At 45.6% G+C, this 19,158-nt stretch overlaps 1 protein-coding gene across 1 annotated transcript in view; it reads left to right on the top strand.

The window, feature by feature from the left end:
* LOXHD1 (lipoxygenase homology PLAT domains 1) overlaps positions 1-19,158 on the top strand; it is a 148,504-nt gene that overhangs the window by 82,126 nt on the left and 47,220 nt on the right. The window contains exons 26-31 of the mRNA XM_057367815.1: positions 2,344-2,525; positions 6,758-6,874; positions 11,296-11,458; positions 14,124-14,278; positions 15,074-15,283; positions 17,203-17,326. Coding sequence (XP_057223798.1) covers positions 2,344-2,525; positions 6,758-6,874; positions 11,296-11,458; positions 14,124-14,278; positions 15,074-15,283; positions 17,203-17,326 — 951 coding nt within the window. The remainder of the gene's footprint in view (positions 1-2,343; positions 2,526-6,757; positions 6,875-11,295; positions 11,459-14,123; positions 14,279-15,073; positions 15,284-17,202; positions 17,327-19,158) is intronic.

The following is a 19,158-nucleotide window of genomic DNA, read 5'->3' as shown; positions in this document are numbered from 1 at the left end:
TAAATCATTTGATAGATTCAGTGATACTTTTTACAGCAGTGGATAGAGCCCAGAGACTCAGTATGTGCTTCTCATTCCTTTATTTCCATGTTATCCCTGTCAATATATATTTTCATGCAGATATTGACTATATAATTTATTAATACTTCTAGATTTTTTAATGGTGTAGGAGTTTCTGGCATGCTGTGCCTTTGAGYCCATAATTTGTGTTAATCTGATTTTTGTCAGCAGTCCACATCCAGCCTTTGGAAACAGCCAGGCTTTCTGGCAAAGAGTTTGCACCAGGCCCTGCTGTCAGCTTAAGCTTTTTCACCATTTGAACCATCCCCACTGTGCTGTTTTCCACGTTCTGGTTTCCTAACAATTAACCTGTGGGTTTCAGTTTGCCAGGGGTAACTAAACCRGCTCCATTTGTTTTATGATGACTCGTGCCAGAATTGTTTCACGATGAAAACATGTCATCCACAGTCCAATTAAAATCATCCCTGTGGGGATACAGATTTAAAAGTGCCATGTAAATGAAATGGGCGTCTGACAGCTGAAAGTTGTGCTGCCGGTGACCTTGTTAGGGCGCCGCTTTGCTGATTCAGTTCTAAGCTGATGTTAATATTCAAGCAACAAGACTGAGTGCTACGGACTTCAGCAGAGAGAATAATTTTAATTCATAACGCATAGCTGTGATTTTTGGTCTCCRGGACTTTTTTTTCACCCCTCCTCTTTCATTCTGGAGAAGCTATTCCAGTTTACTTGCAGCACAGCRGAGCAGATTTCACTGGGTTGGGCTGAAAGAATATTGAGTGCCTCCAGGCTGACTCTCTGCAGAAGAAAACTTCTTCATCTCTGTCCTCCTGAGAGCTGTATTTAGAGAGCCTGAGCTTTTAATGAATGATTAGTTTCTCATATGCATAATCAGAGTTACTCCAACAGTAACAGAGATGCTGCTGGGAGCCTTCTCCTCACCCTAGCAGAGCTGCTGCGTCTGAAACACGGCACAAACTGCTGMGATGTAAAGAGCAAAACCAACTGAAGACGTGGCAGAGTAGGAGGGTGAGAATGACAAGAAGCTGAGAAGATTGTGGTGAGGGATGGTAAAGGATGGAAGTTGTTTAGGGGTGTATGGGAGTGGGAAGGCCAGGAGCAGATCCTGGTGGAGGCAGAATCCTCGTGTTGAAAGCTGTGCTTATGGGCAGTGACATGGACTGGGAATCATGTCCTCTTGAGTCCCTGCAGCTGTCCAGCGATGCCCAAGCCTCACCTGGTGTTTTGGTTTCAGAAAGGATTTGAGTTTGGCACATGGAGCACCATGGCAGTCGAGTGTCTGAGTTGCCATCGTGGTTATTTGGCAATTCAGAGGTTGGATTTGGGGAGAGATTTGGCCAACCCCCAGGAAGATGCCTTTACTCATTGAGTGTTTCTTCAGGCTGCACTGACTTTAGTGATTACACCTGGAGAAGCACACAGCTGCCTGACAAGCAGGCACCTGAGCTAAACACCCTCTCACCTTTAAAACTGAGGACATACTTAGCAAATAGTGGAAGAGCCAGAAACAGAGCCTCTGTTCCCACATTCCTGGGTCAGCCCTATTCCTGAGCAAGGCTGAGTCATAATCCAGCAGGACTCAGGACCGAGAAGCTGTGAAGACAGAATAGAACAAAAGGAGGAATCAGGTTCTGGGGTCATGGGATGTTCTGGAGAAAACACAAGAATACAATAGGGGGGGTATTTATGGTCTTGATCATTGCTGTTCTGCATTTACCATTGGGCTTGGCTGTAATTTAACCTTTTTGCCTCAGTTTCAGAGGAGATGGTGCCAAGTAAAAAATAGACCAGAGGAATTATCAACTTCCGATGATGGACTTCTSTCATGTTTTTACTAATGGAAATATTAGGAATTTTTATCAATAAGACTGTGTTGAATATTTTTCACTGCCTCCAGTTSTCTTACCTTCATCCATCTTCCTGACAGCACAAAAATTTGTGAATTCATGTTTTGYTTTGGCTCTTGAGCTGTTGAACTAAACCTTGTTTCAGTAACTTTGGATGGCATGTTTATTGAGCGTCATATGATTAACCTGAAATCTCAATACACAAACACATATCAAGGTCAATTTGCCTAATAAAGGAAAGGGATTTCCTTATTGAAGGAAATTCCTTTGGATTYTCATAGAACTGGCGAGCTTGATAATTTCACTGACTACAAGTGTGTGACCCCTCCCTCTCCTCTTTCACTGTTGAAGTTTATAATTAATTTTTGTCTCATTAATTATTTTCATAGGAGTGTTGTTATTGCTGGCTACTAACTCCTTTTGGCTTGTTTCTGTTTTCTGCCCTTTCCTAAACCAGTTGTTCCTTACGAGATCACAGTGTACACCAGTGACATTTTTGGAGCTGGCACAGATGCAGATGTCTTCATTGTTCTTTATGGAAGTGATGGGATTTGCACTCAGCAAAAATCCCTGTGCCTCAACAAGAGAGAGCAAAGGATGTATTTTGAGAGGAATTCGGTGAATCAGTTCATCGTGGAGGTAAGAACGAGGCATGGGGAGCATTGGGGAGCATGGAATGGTCAGGAATAGATTCCCTCAGTCCTCTGTGTTCTTGTGCTGTGAAACCATTGGATTTATTTAATCAACACAAAGTGCTTTAATGCCTGAGGTGAGGTTGGAAAGATGTGGGAGGTCACAAAATGCAGTTCGCCTTTTACTGAATGAGTGAGGTCCTGTCAGCCCTGCCCTTCCTTCCTCCTCCCCTCCATTGGCTCCAAGGATGTTTCCAGGCCTGGGAGGGGACAGAGGTCATTCCCAAAATGACAGWGAGAGTGGAAATGTTGCCCAGGATGGGTCCCCACTGCTTTGCTCCTTTCTGTTCTCACCCACCCGAGTCACTCTGTGCTGGGGCAGCCTCACCTCGAGTGCTGAGGGTGCTGTGGGTGCCACAATATAAAAAAGACATTAAATGTTAGAGAGTGTCCAAGGGAGGGGCATGAGCATGGTGGAGGGTGTGGAAGGGAAGCTCTGTGAGGAGCAGCTGAGGGCACAGGGTCTGTTCATCTGGAGGAGACTGAGGAGGGAATTCATTGAGGTCTTCAACAKCCTCGAGAGGGGAAGAGGAGGGGCAGGTATTGATCTCTTCACTCTCAGGAACAGGCAGGACTTGAGGAGAGAGCATGAAACTGAATCAGAGGGTTAGGCTGGGTGTCAGGGAAAGGTTTTTCTGTCCCCAGAGGGTGCTGGCACTGCCCAGGCTCCCCAGGGAATGGTCCCAGAGCTCCAGGAGCGTTTGGACAGCGCTGCTAGGGATGGACAGGGGGGATTTTTGGGGTGTCAGGGACAGGAGCTGCACTGGATGATCCTGGTGGGTCCCCTCCAACTCGGGATATTCTGTGATTCTCCTGCAGTTTGCAATACTTAGAAGCATAATGCTCTTTCCTCTGTATGCTCAGACAGAGAAACCATTACTTTCCTGTAGACAATGTGGTTTTTGGACACCCGGGCCTAACTTTTTGAAAGATCTGACCGAGTATTTCCTGAAGTGTTTGCACAAGTATTTGTATGCAAAYAATACACCAGGGCACATCAAAGAGTGGGCTTATTTCCATCCACAGTATTAAGCAACTCCTATTAGTGTATTCTTACTGCTGAGAATTTGTGAGAGGCAAAAAATACAGGCAGACTTGCTCTGGCTTATCCTGTTGATGCTGCTTCATGCCCTTCCTTCCCTTCCTGGCTCCAACAACAACACTGACTTCACAAAGGATCTTACATCTTCTCTCTGTTTTTAATTTGGTTTGTTTTTGTAATTGAGGGGAAATTTCAAACCAATTTTTTTTATAAGTTAAAATACTTCCAGCCCACACTGTGGTGATATGTCATGAATCATAAAATAAATCCCCAGTGTGATTCCTTTAAAACAAAGAATAAGGCTTACTTTGGAGGAGTTTCCACACAATTTTTCATAATAGAGGTTGCATTAATCCACAGGTATAAATCTTAAACTGAGTGTTCTGGTTAAGTCTTTATTGCATAAGATTTATTTCAACTTTGGTGGAATCTGAAACATCAGTACTTTTCTTAGATTAAGTGAGAGAAAATRCAGTGTATTCTACAGATTTATAACATCATATTAACCTGCCCCCAAACTTCATTCTGACTTCACCTATTCCTTTTTCTGCAGGAGATGAGAATGAAGCAAAATATATAATTTTTTTTCACCTGTTTGTGTAGAGYCATACTTTGGAGTTCAGCAGACCTTAAAAACGATTTGGGGGWTCCGGGAAACACAAACTGGGAGTTGTCTGTTTGTGGTTTTACCTGCCTCTATCATTTYGCATTTTGCAAAAGAGGCACAAAAGATTGGAGCTTGCTCTTAGCTGTGCTTCCAAGTGATGATTTGCTGGAGATGCCTACAGCAGGGTARAGCCCACTTCTTCTTTAACACGGATCTTGACTGCTCAAGCATCGTTTTATTRCTCTGTATTGATTAAAAGTCTCATTGAAAGATGAGTATTTGRACAGGACAAAAGAGGAAAAGTAATTTTTCCCCAATGTATACTCGTGTGCATGTGTGTGAGTTTTAGGAATGAGCTCGGCCCGTTTAATTATTTTGCAGTGAATCTTTYGCTGTCTGAAGCCAGGGCAGGGCTGATGGAGTCAAACCCATTTTGCTCAGAGYGTGAATTCCTTGTGTAGTGCAGCCTCACTGACCTCTGGATCCTCCTGAAATCCCTGCTGTCTTTGCTTTGTGAGGGGCACTCCTGTCAGATGGGGAGAGACAGGACTGGTCTCTGGTGATATGTTCCATTTTCTCCTGTTTTCCAAGAAAATAAGACTCTAAGGACAGGAGGACAACTCAGTGTTCTGCACCCAGAAGTTTGAAGCAGCCATGGGTTTTTGAGGGTCAGCCATACAAAAGTTTGTTCTGCAATAACCAAAAGCTGGTATTTAGGGGAAAATTTCAATTTTCCTGTCCAAGCCTCTGAAAGGGAAGTGAATTAAAMGTAATGAACTAGCAACAAATTACTCAAATAACAAAGTGAGGCATTAAAAACCCAGTAGCAATTTCATAAGATGGTGGCCTAAGGTGATTTTATAACAGTGTATTCCTCTGTCTGCTTTATGCCCAGAGATGGGCCTGTGGCACCCTCCTGTTGACTTTCTCCAAATCTTTCTCTGTGGCAGAACAGGAGAGATAACATAAAACTGCCATGCTTTTTGGACAGTGCTTTGGCCTCAAAGCTGTTCTTCCAGTRTTAAGAGAGTGCACACAAGTGTTTAAAAAGGAAAGGGATATAAAAAGATCAATTTAAGATGCAGCTGCCTTACAATTTCATGGAATCACAGRACCAATTAGGTTGGAAAATACTTCTGAAGTCATCGAGTCCAGCCTGTGCCCCATCCCCACCTTGTCACCAGACAGAGCACTGAGTGCCACGTCCACTCACTCCTTGGACACCTCCAGGGACAGTGACTGCACCATCTATCTGGGCAGCCCATTTCAATGTCTAATCATCCTTTCTGTGAAGAATTCCATCCTAATGTACAAACTAAACCTCCTGTGGGGCAGCTTTAGACTCTGCCCTCTCCTCCTGTCCCTGTTCCCTGGAGCAGAGCCCGACCCCCCCGGCTGCCCCCTCCTGTCAGGGAGTTGTGCAGAGCCACMAGGTCCCCCCGGAGCCTCCTTTGCTCCAGGCTGAGCCCCTTTCCCAGCTCCCTCAGCCGCTCCTGGGGCTCCAGACCCTTCCCCAGCTCCGTTCCCWKCCCTGGACACGCTCCAGCCCCTCAATGTCCCTCTTGAACTGAGGGATCCAGAACTGGACACAGCACTCCATGTGTTGCCTCACCAGTGCTGAGTACAGGAGAAATTTCCAAACAATTGCCGTCATTCCTGTTCATGCAGAGAAGTGTAAGATGCAGGATTACTTCTGTACAACCAGACCTRTCTCATATGGTGGGCAATTTGTGCAGAGCAATGTTCTATCCATTTTGGCATACAGGGAAAACTTACAGTTATAATGTAAATTAGGGTCTAACTCCAGAGGAGGCCACGGAGATGCTGCCAGGGCTGGAGCCCCTCTGCTCTGGAGCCAGGCTGGGRGAGCTGGGGGTGCTCACCTGGACAAGAGAAGGCTCCAGGGAGAGCTCAGAGCCCCTTTTGGGGCCTAAAKGGRCTCCAGGAGAGCTGCACAGGGACTGGGGACAAGGGCTGCAGGGACAGGACACAGGGAATGGCTTGGCAGTGCCAGAGGGCAGGGATGGATGGGATATTGGGAAGGAATTGCTGKCTGGGAGGGTGGGGAGGCCCTGGCACAGGGTGCCCAGAGCAGCTGTGGCTGCCCCTGGATCCCTGGCAGTGTCCAAAGCCAGGCTGGACGAGGCTTGTAGCCCCACTGGAATAGTGGAAGGTATCCCTGCCCATGGCAGGGGGTGAAACTGGACCATCTTTCTGGCCCCTTTGACCCAAAACCATTCTAGGATTTTATTTTATTATTCCACCATTGACATCATCACTAATATTTTCTCCCCTGGGAATTCAAACAGCAAACCTGGAAAAATAAGAAATAAGCTAAAGAAGTGGTGTCTCAAAAGTCACCAGTTGTTCATGCCATATTTCCCTTTTTTAATTTTTTTTTTTTGTTTTCTGTTGGTTTGCTTTGGTTTGGTTTGGTTTTGTTTCGTTTGGTTTCGTTTGGTTTCATTTGGCTTGGTTTGGGGGTAATTCGGGGTTGTTTTTTTCTGCCTGTTTGTTTGTTTTTCGGCAGCTGGAGGATGTTGGTGACATTATCGAGAAGATTCGCATAGGGCACAACRGTGCCGGGGTGAACTCGGGGTGGCACTTGAACCGTGTGAAGATTCGGAGGCTGCTACCAAACGGGAAGGTAGGCTGTGAATCCCAGCACGTCCCCACGAGCAGCCACTTCCACTTCCCAGACTGCATTTTCTGGACACAAAATGTGATCAGCTGTGAAAAACAGCTCCCCAAAGAGCAGCACTCGCTCAGTGAGCTCGCTGGAGCCTGGGGATCTGGGGACAGCAAACATGTGTTGTCATGTTTTGTTCTTCAAAGTGTTGATGATGAGGCTCTGCAATCATTGCTGTTTAAAACATCGTGTAGTTGTGTTTTGAGGGACCTCAGGGAAGGAAGTGGAAAGTGGGTGTACCATTTTAAAATAGAAATTATCGTTGCTAAACACAGACAATAAACAATTTCATCAGCCCCCTAATTCTGGAAAAATAAATGCAAGTACAATTAAGTACAAATGCAGTACAATTAAGACTAGAAAAATGCCTGTCAGTGCAAGACCCTGAATGATTTTTAAAAAATCAAGTTAAATGGAAGGATTTTTTGCTGCTCATGTGATGAGGGTTAAGGCAGTACAGTCAGAATGGTCACCTTGACCTTGTACACATAAGAAATGGTTCCCCAACCCTGCTTTGAGATGCTGGATRTAGGAACAAGGATGAATCTGGCTGTGGGAAAATCCAAAAGGAAATCACCCCATCAGGRCCAGTCCAGAGCTGGAGCAGCGGCTGTACTGGGGAAAACCTGAACTCTTTCCCCTTATTCCAAAGAGATGTCAGCTTTTATCTCCCCTCAGGTCTGCCCTCTCCTCAAGTGACTTCTAACACCAAGTTCTAAATCACAGCTTGCTCAGTCATGGTGAACCTGCTCCTCATCTTGCTTCTTCCTTCTCAATTTACAGGATATGTTTTATTCTCTTTGCTACACAATCAGCACACAGGTCTTCCTTCCTTCCTTATCACAGAATCATGGAATTRTTTAGGTTGAAAARGARCTCCAAGACCATGGAGTCCARCCATTCCCCCAGCACTGCCCAGGCCACCACTGACCCCTGTCCCCAAGAGCCACATCCACACGGCTTTTAAATGCTTGCAAGGATGGGGACTCCAACACTGTCTTGAGCAGCTGTGCCGGGTTTGGACAACCCTATTCATGAGGAAATTGTTCCCAATATCCGATCTGAATCTTCCCTGGTACACCTTGAAGCCGTTCCCTCTCCTCCTGTCCCTGTTCCCTGGAGCAGAGCCCGACCCCCCCGGCTGTCCCCTCCTGTCAGGGAGTTGTGCAGAGCCACAAGATCCCCCCTGCTCTCCCTTTTCCATCCTCCTGAACAGGCTTCTTCTCAAACCAATCCCCTCAGTCTGTTCCTCATGATCACCTTTTTGCCAGTGTGACATTATCGGACCCTCAGTGCATTACCTAACCCTCACCTCGTACAGCTTCGTTAGGTTAATTAATAGATTTACATTGTTTTCTGAGGTACTGTGATGAGCCACAGGCTGGGGAAGATGAAGAGGGGGATGCCCAAAGGTGTGGAAACCAAGGGAGAAGAGATTCCTGGGTTGCCTCTTTCCACTGGCCTTAAACTGAGCACTTTGGGAACTGCCTGTGAGCTCCATCCTCTTGCCCAGAGAGGGTCTCGGGGCTGCACCCCCTCCTCAGTCACTGCAGCAGCTCTGAAGGGCAGCTGRTGAGGAACCTGAAGGTGGAGGAAGGGAGGAAAGCCCTGAACAACTTGGGAATGGAGAGATTTACAATTCTGCTGATCTTTTGATTATGGCATAGGAAAAAAAAAAAGAAGAAAGCGGAGCACTGCATGATGCCGCTGATCAGCCGCAGGATATTATGACCTGCCACAGGATAGCAATATGCTGCCAGCGCTTCTAAAAGCTGTGCTACCTGATTAGACTGCTAAGATGTGTCTAGATGTATCTGTAGTGCTGCAAAAGAAAAATGAGGTCAGTAACTTTTCAGATTAAATTGAAAGCACTTGGGTAGGAAACCAGGGCTGTTGCACACTGAAAAAACTGTCTTGGCRCACCAATTATAGTTGATAATTATATTTCATTTGTTGCAACTTGGAGAAGGGAAAAGCACTGACTTTCAGCACACTATCATACTAGCTTAGGGTCAGACTCAGACTCTAACAAAACACATTCTCTTCAGGGCTGCAAGAAGATTTTTCTGCGGGTAACATAAACCAGCGCACTTTACGCCACTTAAATATTAATAAAACCACTAACGGGGAAACCCCAATAAAAAAAAAAAAAAAAAAAAAAAAAAAAAAAAAAAAAAGACGGTGGCAATGGCACGGCGATTATCAATAATGGCACAATTAACTCGTGCACATCATGCCCCACTGAGCAGTCCCCAGACTCTCTGTTACCAGATAAACACTGCTCGCATCACAGCCGGCAGAGCGAGTGCTCGGCGAGAGATGTGCCTGAAGTGGGATCTCTATCAGGAGGAGAGAGTTTCATCCCCGAAGCACCGCTCTGGAAAGCCCTCTCCTGCCAGCCTGAGGTGTGCAGATAAGCGCTGTGGGTCGGCTCGGTGCGCACAGAGATAGCGCAGGTTAAGCGGTCACTGCACGATTGAGGAGCCGGGAGCTGTGCCCGCTTATTCGGTGCTGTGTGCTGCTTCTGGAGCACAAATAACACTCGAAAGGAAAAAGATTGTGGAATCACCTGAAGTGCTGGCGGTTTCCTTTGACACCGTTTTGCGTGCCGCGCCTCAAAGCTCCTCGTGGAGTTAAACATCTCTGTCTGGGGTTAAACAGCGGCGCTGCTGGAGCAGCGGAGAGGGGGAGAAGTGGTGTTTTATTAACAGCAGCAAAACTGGGCCGTGTGTACTCAAATGYGATTGTGCTGCGGGCTCAAAGCAGTCACACCAGCGCCTGGGAGGGGTTCTSCTCCCGCAGACCAGCTCTGGGCTTTTTGTGGGGTGACTCCTGTCCATCCCACGTTCGCTGTGATCGGGGTGCACACCTGCTCCTGGGGTCCCAGTGATGGGACAGGATCTGCAGCTCCAGGCACTACAACGCCATGGAACACAGGGACAGCACAGTTAAACATTGCTACAGTGAGATCTATTCATTTCCCTTGCCATATATTAAGATTTTAGTATTGAAATAGTGGGTGTAGTCAAGAAAGAACCCTGTATTGGCTTGATAAATAATCATGACAGAGTAATTAAGGTGGAAATTATTCATAAAGGGTGTCTACAAGAGAGCTGGACAGGGACTGGGGACAAGGGCTGTAGGGACAGGACACAGGGAATGGCTTGGCAGTGCCAGAGGGCAGGGATGGATGGGATATTGGGAAGGAATTGCTRKCTGGGAGGGTGGGGAGGCCCTGGCACAGGGTGCCCAGAGCAGCTGTGGCTGCTCCTGGATCCCTGGCAGTGTCCAAAGCCAGGCTGGACATTGGGGCTGGGAGCAGCCTGGGACAGTGGAAGGGGTCCCTGACCATGGCAGGGGTGGAATAAATGAGCTCTAAGGTCCCTTTCAATCCAAACCACTCTGAGGTTCTGTTAGCACCCATTGATATGTCCTCTATAAAAGTAGTGGCAGAGTGCTCTGGAAAGAGCAGGAAGCCCCTGTGCTGTGTGAGAGATAAATGATGAGCATGTCAGTAAAGAAAGGGCCAATTTTTTTTTCTGTATTTATTTACTGTGAGATTAAAACTAACTACTTTTTTTTTTTTATTATTTTCTCCTTCTGTTCAGACTTGTGGCCTCTGTATCTTGCATGATGGCTCATGCCCCATCTCTTTATGGAGTCATAGCCTGGGGTGCYCAGCACTCAGAAAGCCTCCTGCATCTTACCATCTTGGAGGCCTTATGGGAGTCTGCTCTTAATGAGTAGTCTGGGATTAATTTTGTTTACCAAGTGGAAAACACATGTTCTATTGTTTTTGTCTGTTTGATGATATAAATCATATTTGTTTCTMCCAAAGTGAAGTCAAAACAAAAGATCAAAAATTGAATCAGTRTTTTTCTCCTCTTATTGCATGTATGGGACTTGCCTGGAACCCAGCTTGAGTCACAGAATTATAGGGCGAAATCATGAAGTATTGAGCTCAGAAAAAGAAAAAAAAAATAAAAGCCCCACTGACTTCAAAGAAAATGCTGCTTAAATAAGGGCTGAAGAGGAATTGCAGACACTCAGCAAAGCAGGAAGGGTGCAGTCCTGATTARGAATTTACAAGCTTTAATACTGGGAAGGGCAGAGATCTACCAGATCATACAACCACTCTCACACACCCACTGGGAATCCTGTTTTCTGCTGCCTGTTCAGTGCTGCTTCTGAGAGTCCTCAGATGTCCTCTTTCTGGAGGAAATACATTTCCATGTRCTATTTTAGGTCTGCCTCAACATGCAGATGCACACATACATGCGTTGAGAATCTTTGCCGCATGTCAGGGTGTTTTCAAAGGGAAAATGCTCACRTGTGTCCCTGTTGTTCTGAAGAGATTGTCTCTGTCATATTTACTCCAGGGCTCRGAAACTGTTACATTTCCATGTGATAGATGGCTTGCAAAGTCTGAGGACGATGGTGAGACTCTCAGAGAACTGGTGCCATCCGACGTTTTTACCGAAAAGCTCTTGAAGGATGGGACACTCAAGCAGATAGCAGAAGAAGTTGAAGACCCTTTAGAAGGTAAAATAATCCTAGGGGTAGGTGGGGATGGTKTGCCTGATTTTTTGGAATGAAACATTTGGATGTGTGGTTCAGTGCAATGATGGTGTAACTGTTCACTTTTCTTTCCTGTTCTCTGGCCTCTCTTKCTCCTGGAGCATTTCTGTGCAATAACATCATTATTTTCCTGTGGGTCTTTCACAGACACCCTTCCATACTCATTGTTTGCATATCTCCTCTGATGGCTGACAAAATTCTCACATCTTGTCTTGCAGGTTGTGTTAACACCCTCCCTCAGTTGCTCATCTTCCCCTCCTGTGCGCTCTGCCCCTTCCTTTCCTATCCTATGAGTCTAATTAACACTCCTCTTTCCTCCCACAGTTGTTTTGCCCAGCTGCCCTTCAGGTCCAAATGCATAACCTTTAGGTCTGAGTCATTACAGCCACCTTCACCTCATTAAAGTGCCTCTCAAGAGGAGAAAGGATTCTTATTCAGTTCTGAGCCCGTCCTATRAAGTGGTGACTTTGTGTSTTTGGTCTTACTGGAAGCTKCAGCAAGTGAACAAGAACTGAAATYTCATCCCTAGATCATCRCTTCTTTGTATGCCCAGCTATCTGTACCTCTTTTTCCTCTAGAAAAGAATCCCCTTTTTGCACCCAGAGCTCATTATGTCCTTGAGAGTGGTCATGAACTTCCTCATCCTGAGCAGAGCAAAACTAATTCAGCTGCCATTTTCATTCTCGACTCTTGCATCTGGTAACAAGATGATTCCACATAGAAAATAAGAGTTTTCTYTCTGTTTCTTTTCCTTCAGAGTCTGATTTGCACTTTTATGGTAGAACATTGTCAGGGTGGAATTAATAGGGATTGTCTTCCATCGCCAAGGGAAGTGGTGCCTTGCTGGAATGAAGATTACTGTCCTCCTTCCTCCTGTTAGGAGTTACATGGTAGCTCACGGGAAATTTCCTGCAGAGACAAAGATAATTTTAATATCAATTACAAAGTGGTAAAACACTGGTAAGGGCTGCCCAGAGAGGCCGTGGATGCCTCATTCCTGGAAACTTTGAAGCTGAGGTTGGGGTGGACTCTGACAAACCTGGTGTGGGGAAGGTGCCGCTGACCATGGCAAGAGGGCTGGACGAGGTGGCCTTTAAAGGTCTCTTCCAACACAAACAAATTGATGATTCAATGGTTCTATGACTTCTAGATGCCTGCATGACATTTTCCTTAGCTTGTTAATTTCTGTCGCTTTACCTTGGGTCAGTAACCATTTGTTAATTAACCTGGGTGACTCACTTTTTCTCTCAAAATCAAAGCCTTACAACAAGTTTTACAATCTACGGAGTCRAACTTTAAGATAACTGAAGATTTCCTCTGTCCTGGAGCTGGGGCTCAGTTTGGGAACTTCTTTAGATATAAAATATGTGGGATAAGAATTACGTCTTCTTCATGTCTGTGGATTCTCATAGGTCTTGGGCAGTGACACAGAGTAAATGACAGTGATGGARAATCAGCTCATGGTATCCTGAGGATCATCTTTTTTTTTTTTTAAAAGGTCGCATTTGAGGTCTCCAGAACCAGCTAGCAAAGGCCAGAGAGGGATGCACTAACTAATTAGACAATATTATTTGCTTYCTTCATTATTAATGTAGCAGTTGCCTCTCAAATATAGAGTATTAACTCTGTAGGACATATGTGAAGAGGCAAACCAGAAAATCCAGCACTGCACCTAGTCTGGTGATGACTCTGATCCATGTCTCAGAGAAATCAATGGAGATCATTCATGGATGACAAAGCAGAATAGGGTCTGTTTTACCGWGAAAGAAGAAAAAGACAACATGGCAATTTTCTTCAACGCTGTTAACGTACAYGGAATCCTAACTAAGACTTTGTGCCTCTTGCTCATTTGCATTGCCCTGGGATTTGCAGGGAGGCATTCTCCATGGCTCATATGCCACCAGGGTAATCAGGGACTTGTACAGTCCCTCACTGTTTTCCTGGAGAGGATGCTCTCAGTAACTGTTTTCCCCATATAATTGGGAGAAAAGTAGCAAAATAAAAAGAAGAGTATTTAACAGGTTTAGTAAAGCACATTACTAAAGGCTTGATGAGGTTTTATTGTCTCGTCACTGAGCWAGCTGAAGAGAAAGGGTACTTAAACAGCACAGCTCCAACACTTCCTTAATTAAATACTCTCTCAGCAAAAGGACCAGGAAACCTGTTCTCTGTCTGTTTGGGGAATTTATAGAGATACATGCCATTAACTCCTGTAGTAATTGCACATCTGAATTCCCAGTCTTTGTTCATGGAAGATGGAGTATTAAGGATTCACAGCACTGAATGACTTGTTCTCAGATTTGTGTGGAAATGTGCCGAGCTCCCCCACCTCTATTGACTTCCCACCCAGGAACGACCATGATGATTGTTTGCATTTTTGACCGTGAGCTGTGCTATCAAAGAAACACACAAGCATTGATTAGATGGAGAAAAGGAAAGTCAGAAAATGTCAGCTCAGGGATTCTCCACTCTTTGGATCAGAAACCTGAAAGGAAAAACCATGTGGGATTTAAAAACTCTATGAGCAATGAGCAGAAAACCTGGGGGGCATTTTCTTAGGTAAATTCAGTATCTAATATGGATCTTAATATTTCATCTGACCAGAAATCATCTCTGTTTCTTTCTGCAGTTCACACGTACAAGATCAGCGTGTTCACTGGGGATATCTATGGTGCTGGGACAGATGCCAATGTTTTCCTAAATATCTACGGAGATCAGGGGGATATGGGAGAGAGAAAACTCAGTAAATCYGAAACAAACTTCAACAAGTTTGAAAGAGGACAGGTAAAAGCGCCAAGGGTTAATGACGCATTCCATTTCTCAGTCTTTAACCTCTCCAGTCAATGACTGTCCTTACAGGCTGAGTTTCCCTATGAGGRATGAATTGATTGATTCAGTTTACCACATTCATTACCTCTTAAAATGCTTTGTATGGATTGTCAGCTGGGTATTACCACTGATGGACGCTGCAGCAAACAGGCAGATGTTCCTGTGCTGTCACTGATGGACAAATTATGAGCTTGGTCCATGTAAACTGGCTCGAGCTGAGGGCTGCAGATTCCCCCAGATTCCCTGTGCAACTGATTTGCATGAGCACAGTATCTGCTGGAATTCACCTCAAAACCTGGTAYATTGATGGGACTTAAAATACGGTATTTGAGAGAATAGCCCCAAAAGTGATGCCCTGTGGTCATCCYATGAGTCATTTGGGTGTAATGGTGGCAAGGCTGGTCTTATGTGGATTGTTCATGCAAATCTAACTTAGATTAGAAAAGGAGTTGTACTTAAACTAAAGGAATTGTGCTTAAACTAAGTATTTCAATATTCTAATTGGTTGTAAAAGTGGTGGGTTTTGCACCTCCCTTCCTAGCAAAGCAGGCTTTAAATCACTTCCCTCAAGAACAGTTTTAGCTTACAGATAGGCCTCTRTAGACTTCTGCAAAGCTTTTAGCCAAACACCACCCTGCAATGTGGAATTTAAACATATGTGCTCCGCAGTCTCCCGTTTTTGCTTTTTTCCCCAGCAGATTATTTGTTGAGTTTGTTAACAGAATCAACCGCCCTTGAACACCCCTGCAGGAGGACCTGTTCACCATACAGGCTGTGGACCTTGGCATTTTGTACAAGATCAAGATTCGTCACGACAACAGCATGATCAGTCCTGACTGGTTCCTGGACAAGGTGGAGATCCTGGATGAGACCACAGATGAGTCGTTTGTTTTCCTGTGTGAGCGCTGGCTCTCTAAGAAGAAAGAGGACAAAAAGATAGAGCGCACACTCTATGAGCAGGTACGGTTATGGCTCAAAGCAGATTCCATGCTACTCATAAAAGTAAAATTATTAAAAGCTGGTTGAAGTCCAAGGCAGCTCATTAGGGACTCAGAGGGCTTTTGGCTTATCCAAAATGAATTTCTGATTTTCAGACGAGAGCTGAAAGTAAGGCCACTCTCAGCCCATTATCATTAGCTCTGTAATTTGCAATTTCAACTGAAAAATCGAGGAGTGTAAGTGGAACTCTTCAGATGAGAGTTCACTACCTTGCTGATACACAGCAGAGTACGTTTCCCTGCTGCTGCCCTTGCTGTGCCCACAAAGCAGCTCAGTAATGGGTCCTGCTAGTCAAAGTCCTCAACAGAATATTGGGTGCTTTGACTCCATCTTCACTTGCACTGATGGCTTTTTCTTTTCAGATCCCTCTTCCACCACTGCCAGACACAAAAACCCAGCTCTCTTTGCTACCACTCAAAGTACCAAATGTTTTTTAGTGAAATGTCCTTTCTACTTGCACACTCTCTACTGCTTATCRGCCCAGTGTAGCTAATTGGAATTCGAGGTACATGCTCTAATTAAAATTAGCAAACAAGATTAATAGACTGCTCTTACTTCCATACAGGGAGACATAATAAAGCAGCTGATTGTAAGTTCATTTTATTTAAGGAGTCCACTTTGCAGAGCACAGTGACATTTTAATTGACAGTTACCACAAAAATGATCACAATCATCCTGGATTCAGCAGGGTGGGTGTACGAGGAGTTGCACCACGGATGTGCTGCTTCACAAAACTGCAGCACACAGTGCTAAGAAGGCTTGTGGAAACTCTTGCCCTGTTGCTTATATCAATTCATAACAAGAGAAAACTAATCACTCCTAATTTTTCTTAATTATTTGGCTGTGTGGTAAGGGCCTCACGTTCATTAGACAGTGACACCAAATGCWTTGTCAGTAACTCTTCAAACACAATTGGTGTTTCACCTCACTCAGCTTTGCAGTGCCTCTGCCTCTTAGGATTTTTGACCTCTACCTAATGAGCAGCCCTGAATGAAGAGCCTGGGGATGCTGGGGGTGAGAACAGAACCTGCCCCTGAACCCCCCGAGCCCTGGGCTGAGCCCCAGCGTGGGCAGCAGGGGAGGGGGGGATTGTSCCCCTCTGCCCCGCTCAGGTGAGACCCCACCTGCAGAGCTGCCCCAGCCCTGGGCAACAACAGCACAGGGACCTGGAGCTGCTGCAGCCAGGCCAGAGGAGGCACCAGGAGATGATCAGAGAGATGGAGCAGCTCTGCTGGGATTGTTCAGCCTGCAAAAGAGGCAGCTTTGGGGTGACCTCATTGTGACCTGAAAGGAGATGACAGGAAAAAAGAAAGGAGACTATTTACCAGAGCCTGGWGTGAGAGRACAAGAGGGAATGGGTTCAGATTGAAAGAGAGTAGGTTTAGATTTGATAKTARGAAAAAAATTCTTCYCTGTGAGGGTGGTGAAATACKGAAAGAGATTACCCAGAGAAGCTGTGRCTGCCCCTGGATCCCTGGAAGTGTTCAAGCCCAAGCTGGACAGGACTTGGAGCAACCCGGGATAGCGGAAAGTGTCCCTGCCTCTGRGGTTTTGGAACAAGATKACCTTTAAGGTCCCTTCTATGATTCTATGAGTTCTGATACTGTTCCATTGATCTGAGTTTGCTACTGCTCAGGCCGGTAGAACAGAAAATATCACATCTCACAAGACTCCTAGGTCTATTATATTTTATTTTATTATAACACATCCAAAACAGCCTGTGAAGGTCACCAATGAAGTCAGTGGATGACCACCAGTACAATATGACCCACATTTATTTGAGCTATACTGATCAAAAGGGTACCTGGGGGACTGCAGGGCTTTCTGCTCATGCTGTTGATGAAGRAACATGGGAACAGCCCCATTTCTCTCCCAACCAGAGCTACGACGGCGAGCGCAACAGCCTGGATGCTGCCTCCCTCAGCGTGTCCAGCCAGGACAGCAACAGCGACCCCAACGAGCCCAGAAAGTCCAGCCTGGTCAAGGCAGCAGAGGAAGGCTCACGTGAGTGGTCATTCCTGCGTGTTTGTGTCCACATGAGTCTGTGTGCTCCTGGCTTTCAGTGCTTAAAAGGCTGCATTCTCCCTGCTGGAGAGCGAGGAGAGGTGGAGCAGCGAATTATTTCTCCTTTTTTTTTGTGCTGTGACTGCTTTGGGGAAGGCTGGCTCAGGGCTTGTGTTTCTGTGTTTGTTGCTTTTCCTGCAATTCCCCTGACCCCAACAGTGGAATAAGTCATGATGTTCACAGCAAATTCAGTGTTTCAGAACTCTTTCCTTGACTTAATCAAGATGGTATTTCAAGATTAAATATKATTTAATTTAAATTTAAATGTGATTTCTTTTAGAACCCTTCAGGTTTTTTCTTTGCCACACATGGCAGGCATCACAACAGCTGTCACGTGGTGGAAGGTGTCCCTGYYCAYGRCAGCAGGGTTGGAATGAGATGAACTTTAAGGTGCCTTCCAACCCATGCTTTTCCATGATTCTATGATCCTATGMKTTATATACCCTTTTTWWAACTACCWCTGTGTTCCAGGCCAACTAATTACCAGTTAAATTGAACCTACAGGTTTTTTATATCCTACATGGGGCCTTTTAGTTTTAGATTAAGATTTTAGATGTATGATTACCATGCTGTGCTGTATTGACTACCTGGGCAGCAGCTGCATCACAGTTACTGTGTGTCWGCCTGCCCCTAATCCACAGTGAGTGCAAAATGATAGAACTTACCTAAAACTTCCATGGCAAATTAAGTGTAAATGGTGTAATTTTCCTCAGGATTTTAAGATAACTATCCAGGAGGGCTCACACAGAGTGCAAGGGTGCTCACACGATAGTTTATACCTTCCCTGATGCCCAGCAGCTTGCTGTGGTGTGATACTGGGGTTGCACATCCCACACCTTTCATTTGGGAAGCACATGTAATGCTGAGCCCTTCCAAACCTGATCTGCAGCCCATGTGTCTTGGGGCAGCCCTTCTTTTGTAATCCCACATTGTGCTCAAATGAAAAAGAAGTGATTTCCATGTTCCTTCTGATATTACTTCTGTGCTGCGACAATGGATAACATCTGCCACTCTGGCATTCCGTGTAGTTTCACAAATAATGGGTAAAATACCATTATAAAATATTCTCTCCCACATGAGCCCCTCTCCAGCAGAGCTGGGACGGTTCCCATCGACCCCATTGTGCCAGGGTGGTCTTCCTTCTCCGAGTTCTGGAGCTGTCATCACCACCATCTGTGTTCATGGCCTCAYTGAGGGCACAGCTTCCTGCAGGAATGTCAGATGAGATGGACGGGGTGAGCCAGGCATCACCATCTGAGCGGGATTAAAGCCAGAAGGAAGAGGGAGCTGGCTGGGAAAGGGAGTGACTTTTGTCACCCAGCCCAGTCCTGACTCTGCCATGATCAAACTGGCAAATGCCTTTGAGGGGTGGGAAGTGGAGGAGGTGAGGATGGAGATCAGGGAAAGAAAGGCCTCTTGGCTGTGCAGGTCTGAGCTGGGAACCTTCCTCCATGCTGGAAGGAGTCCTGGAAATGGCATGGGTAGATCCTGAGGAAACCCACCCTGCTGAGAGCAGAACACACAACCTTAACCCTGTGCTGGCACTCAAGGACAAAGGGAGATGGGTGGCAGGACTGTGGTGTCCTTCTGTGTCCACTCACCCATGGTTTCCTGCCCTCCCATGTCTGAGAAAAGGGATCCATGAGTCCCAGATAAAGAGAGAGGGGATAAAAACTAATTCAATGATTCATTTTCCAGTTTTCAGAGAGAAGACAGCAAAGAATGTTTCCTGCCCTCTGATAGTAAGCTACTCTGTACCTCTGTATCCATTA

Source organism: Malurus melanocephalus, unplaced genomic scaffold (genome assembly GCF_030028575.1).
Source record: "Malurus melanocephalus ecotype Western Australia unplaced genomic scaffold, MMel_1.1 scaffold_85, whole genome shotgun sequence".
NCBI lineage: Eukaryota > Metazoa > Chordata > Aves > Passeriformes > Maluridae > Malurus > Malurus melanocephalus.
The sequence above is the reverse complement of the archived record's forward strand: the minus strand, read 5'-3'. Positions and strand labels throughout refer to the sequence as shown.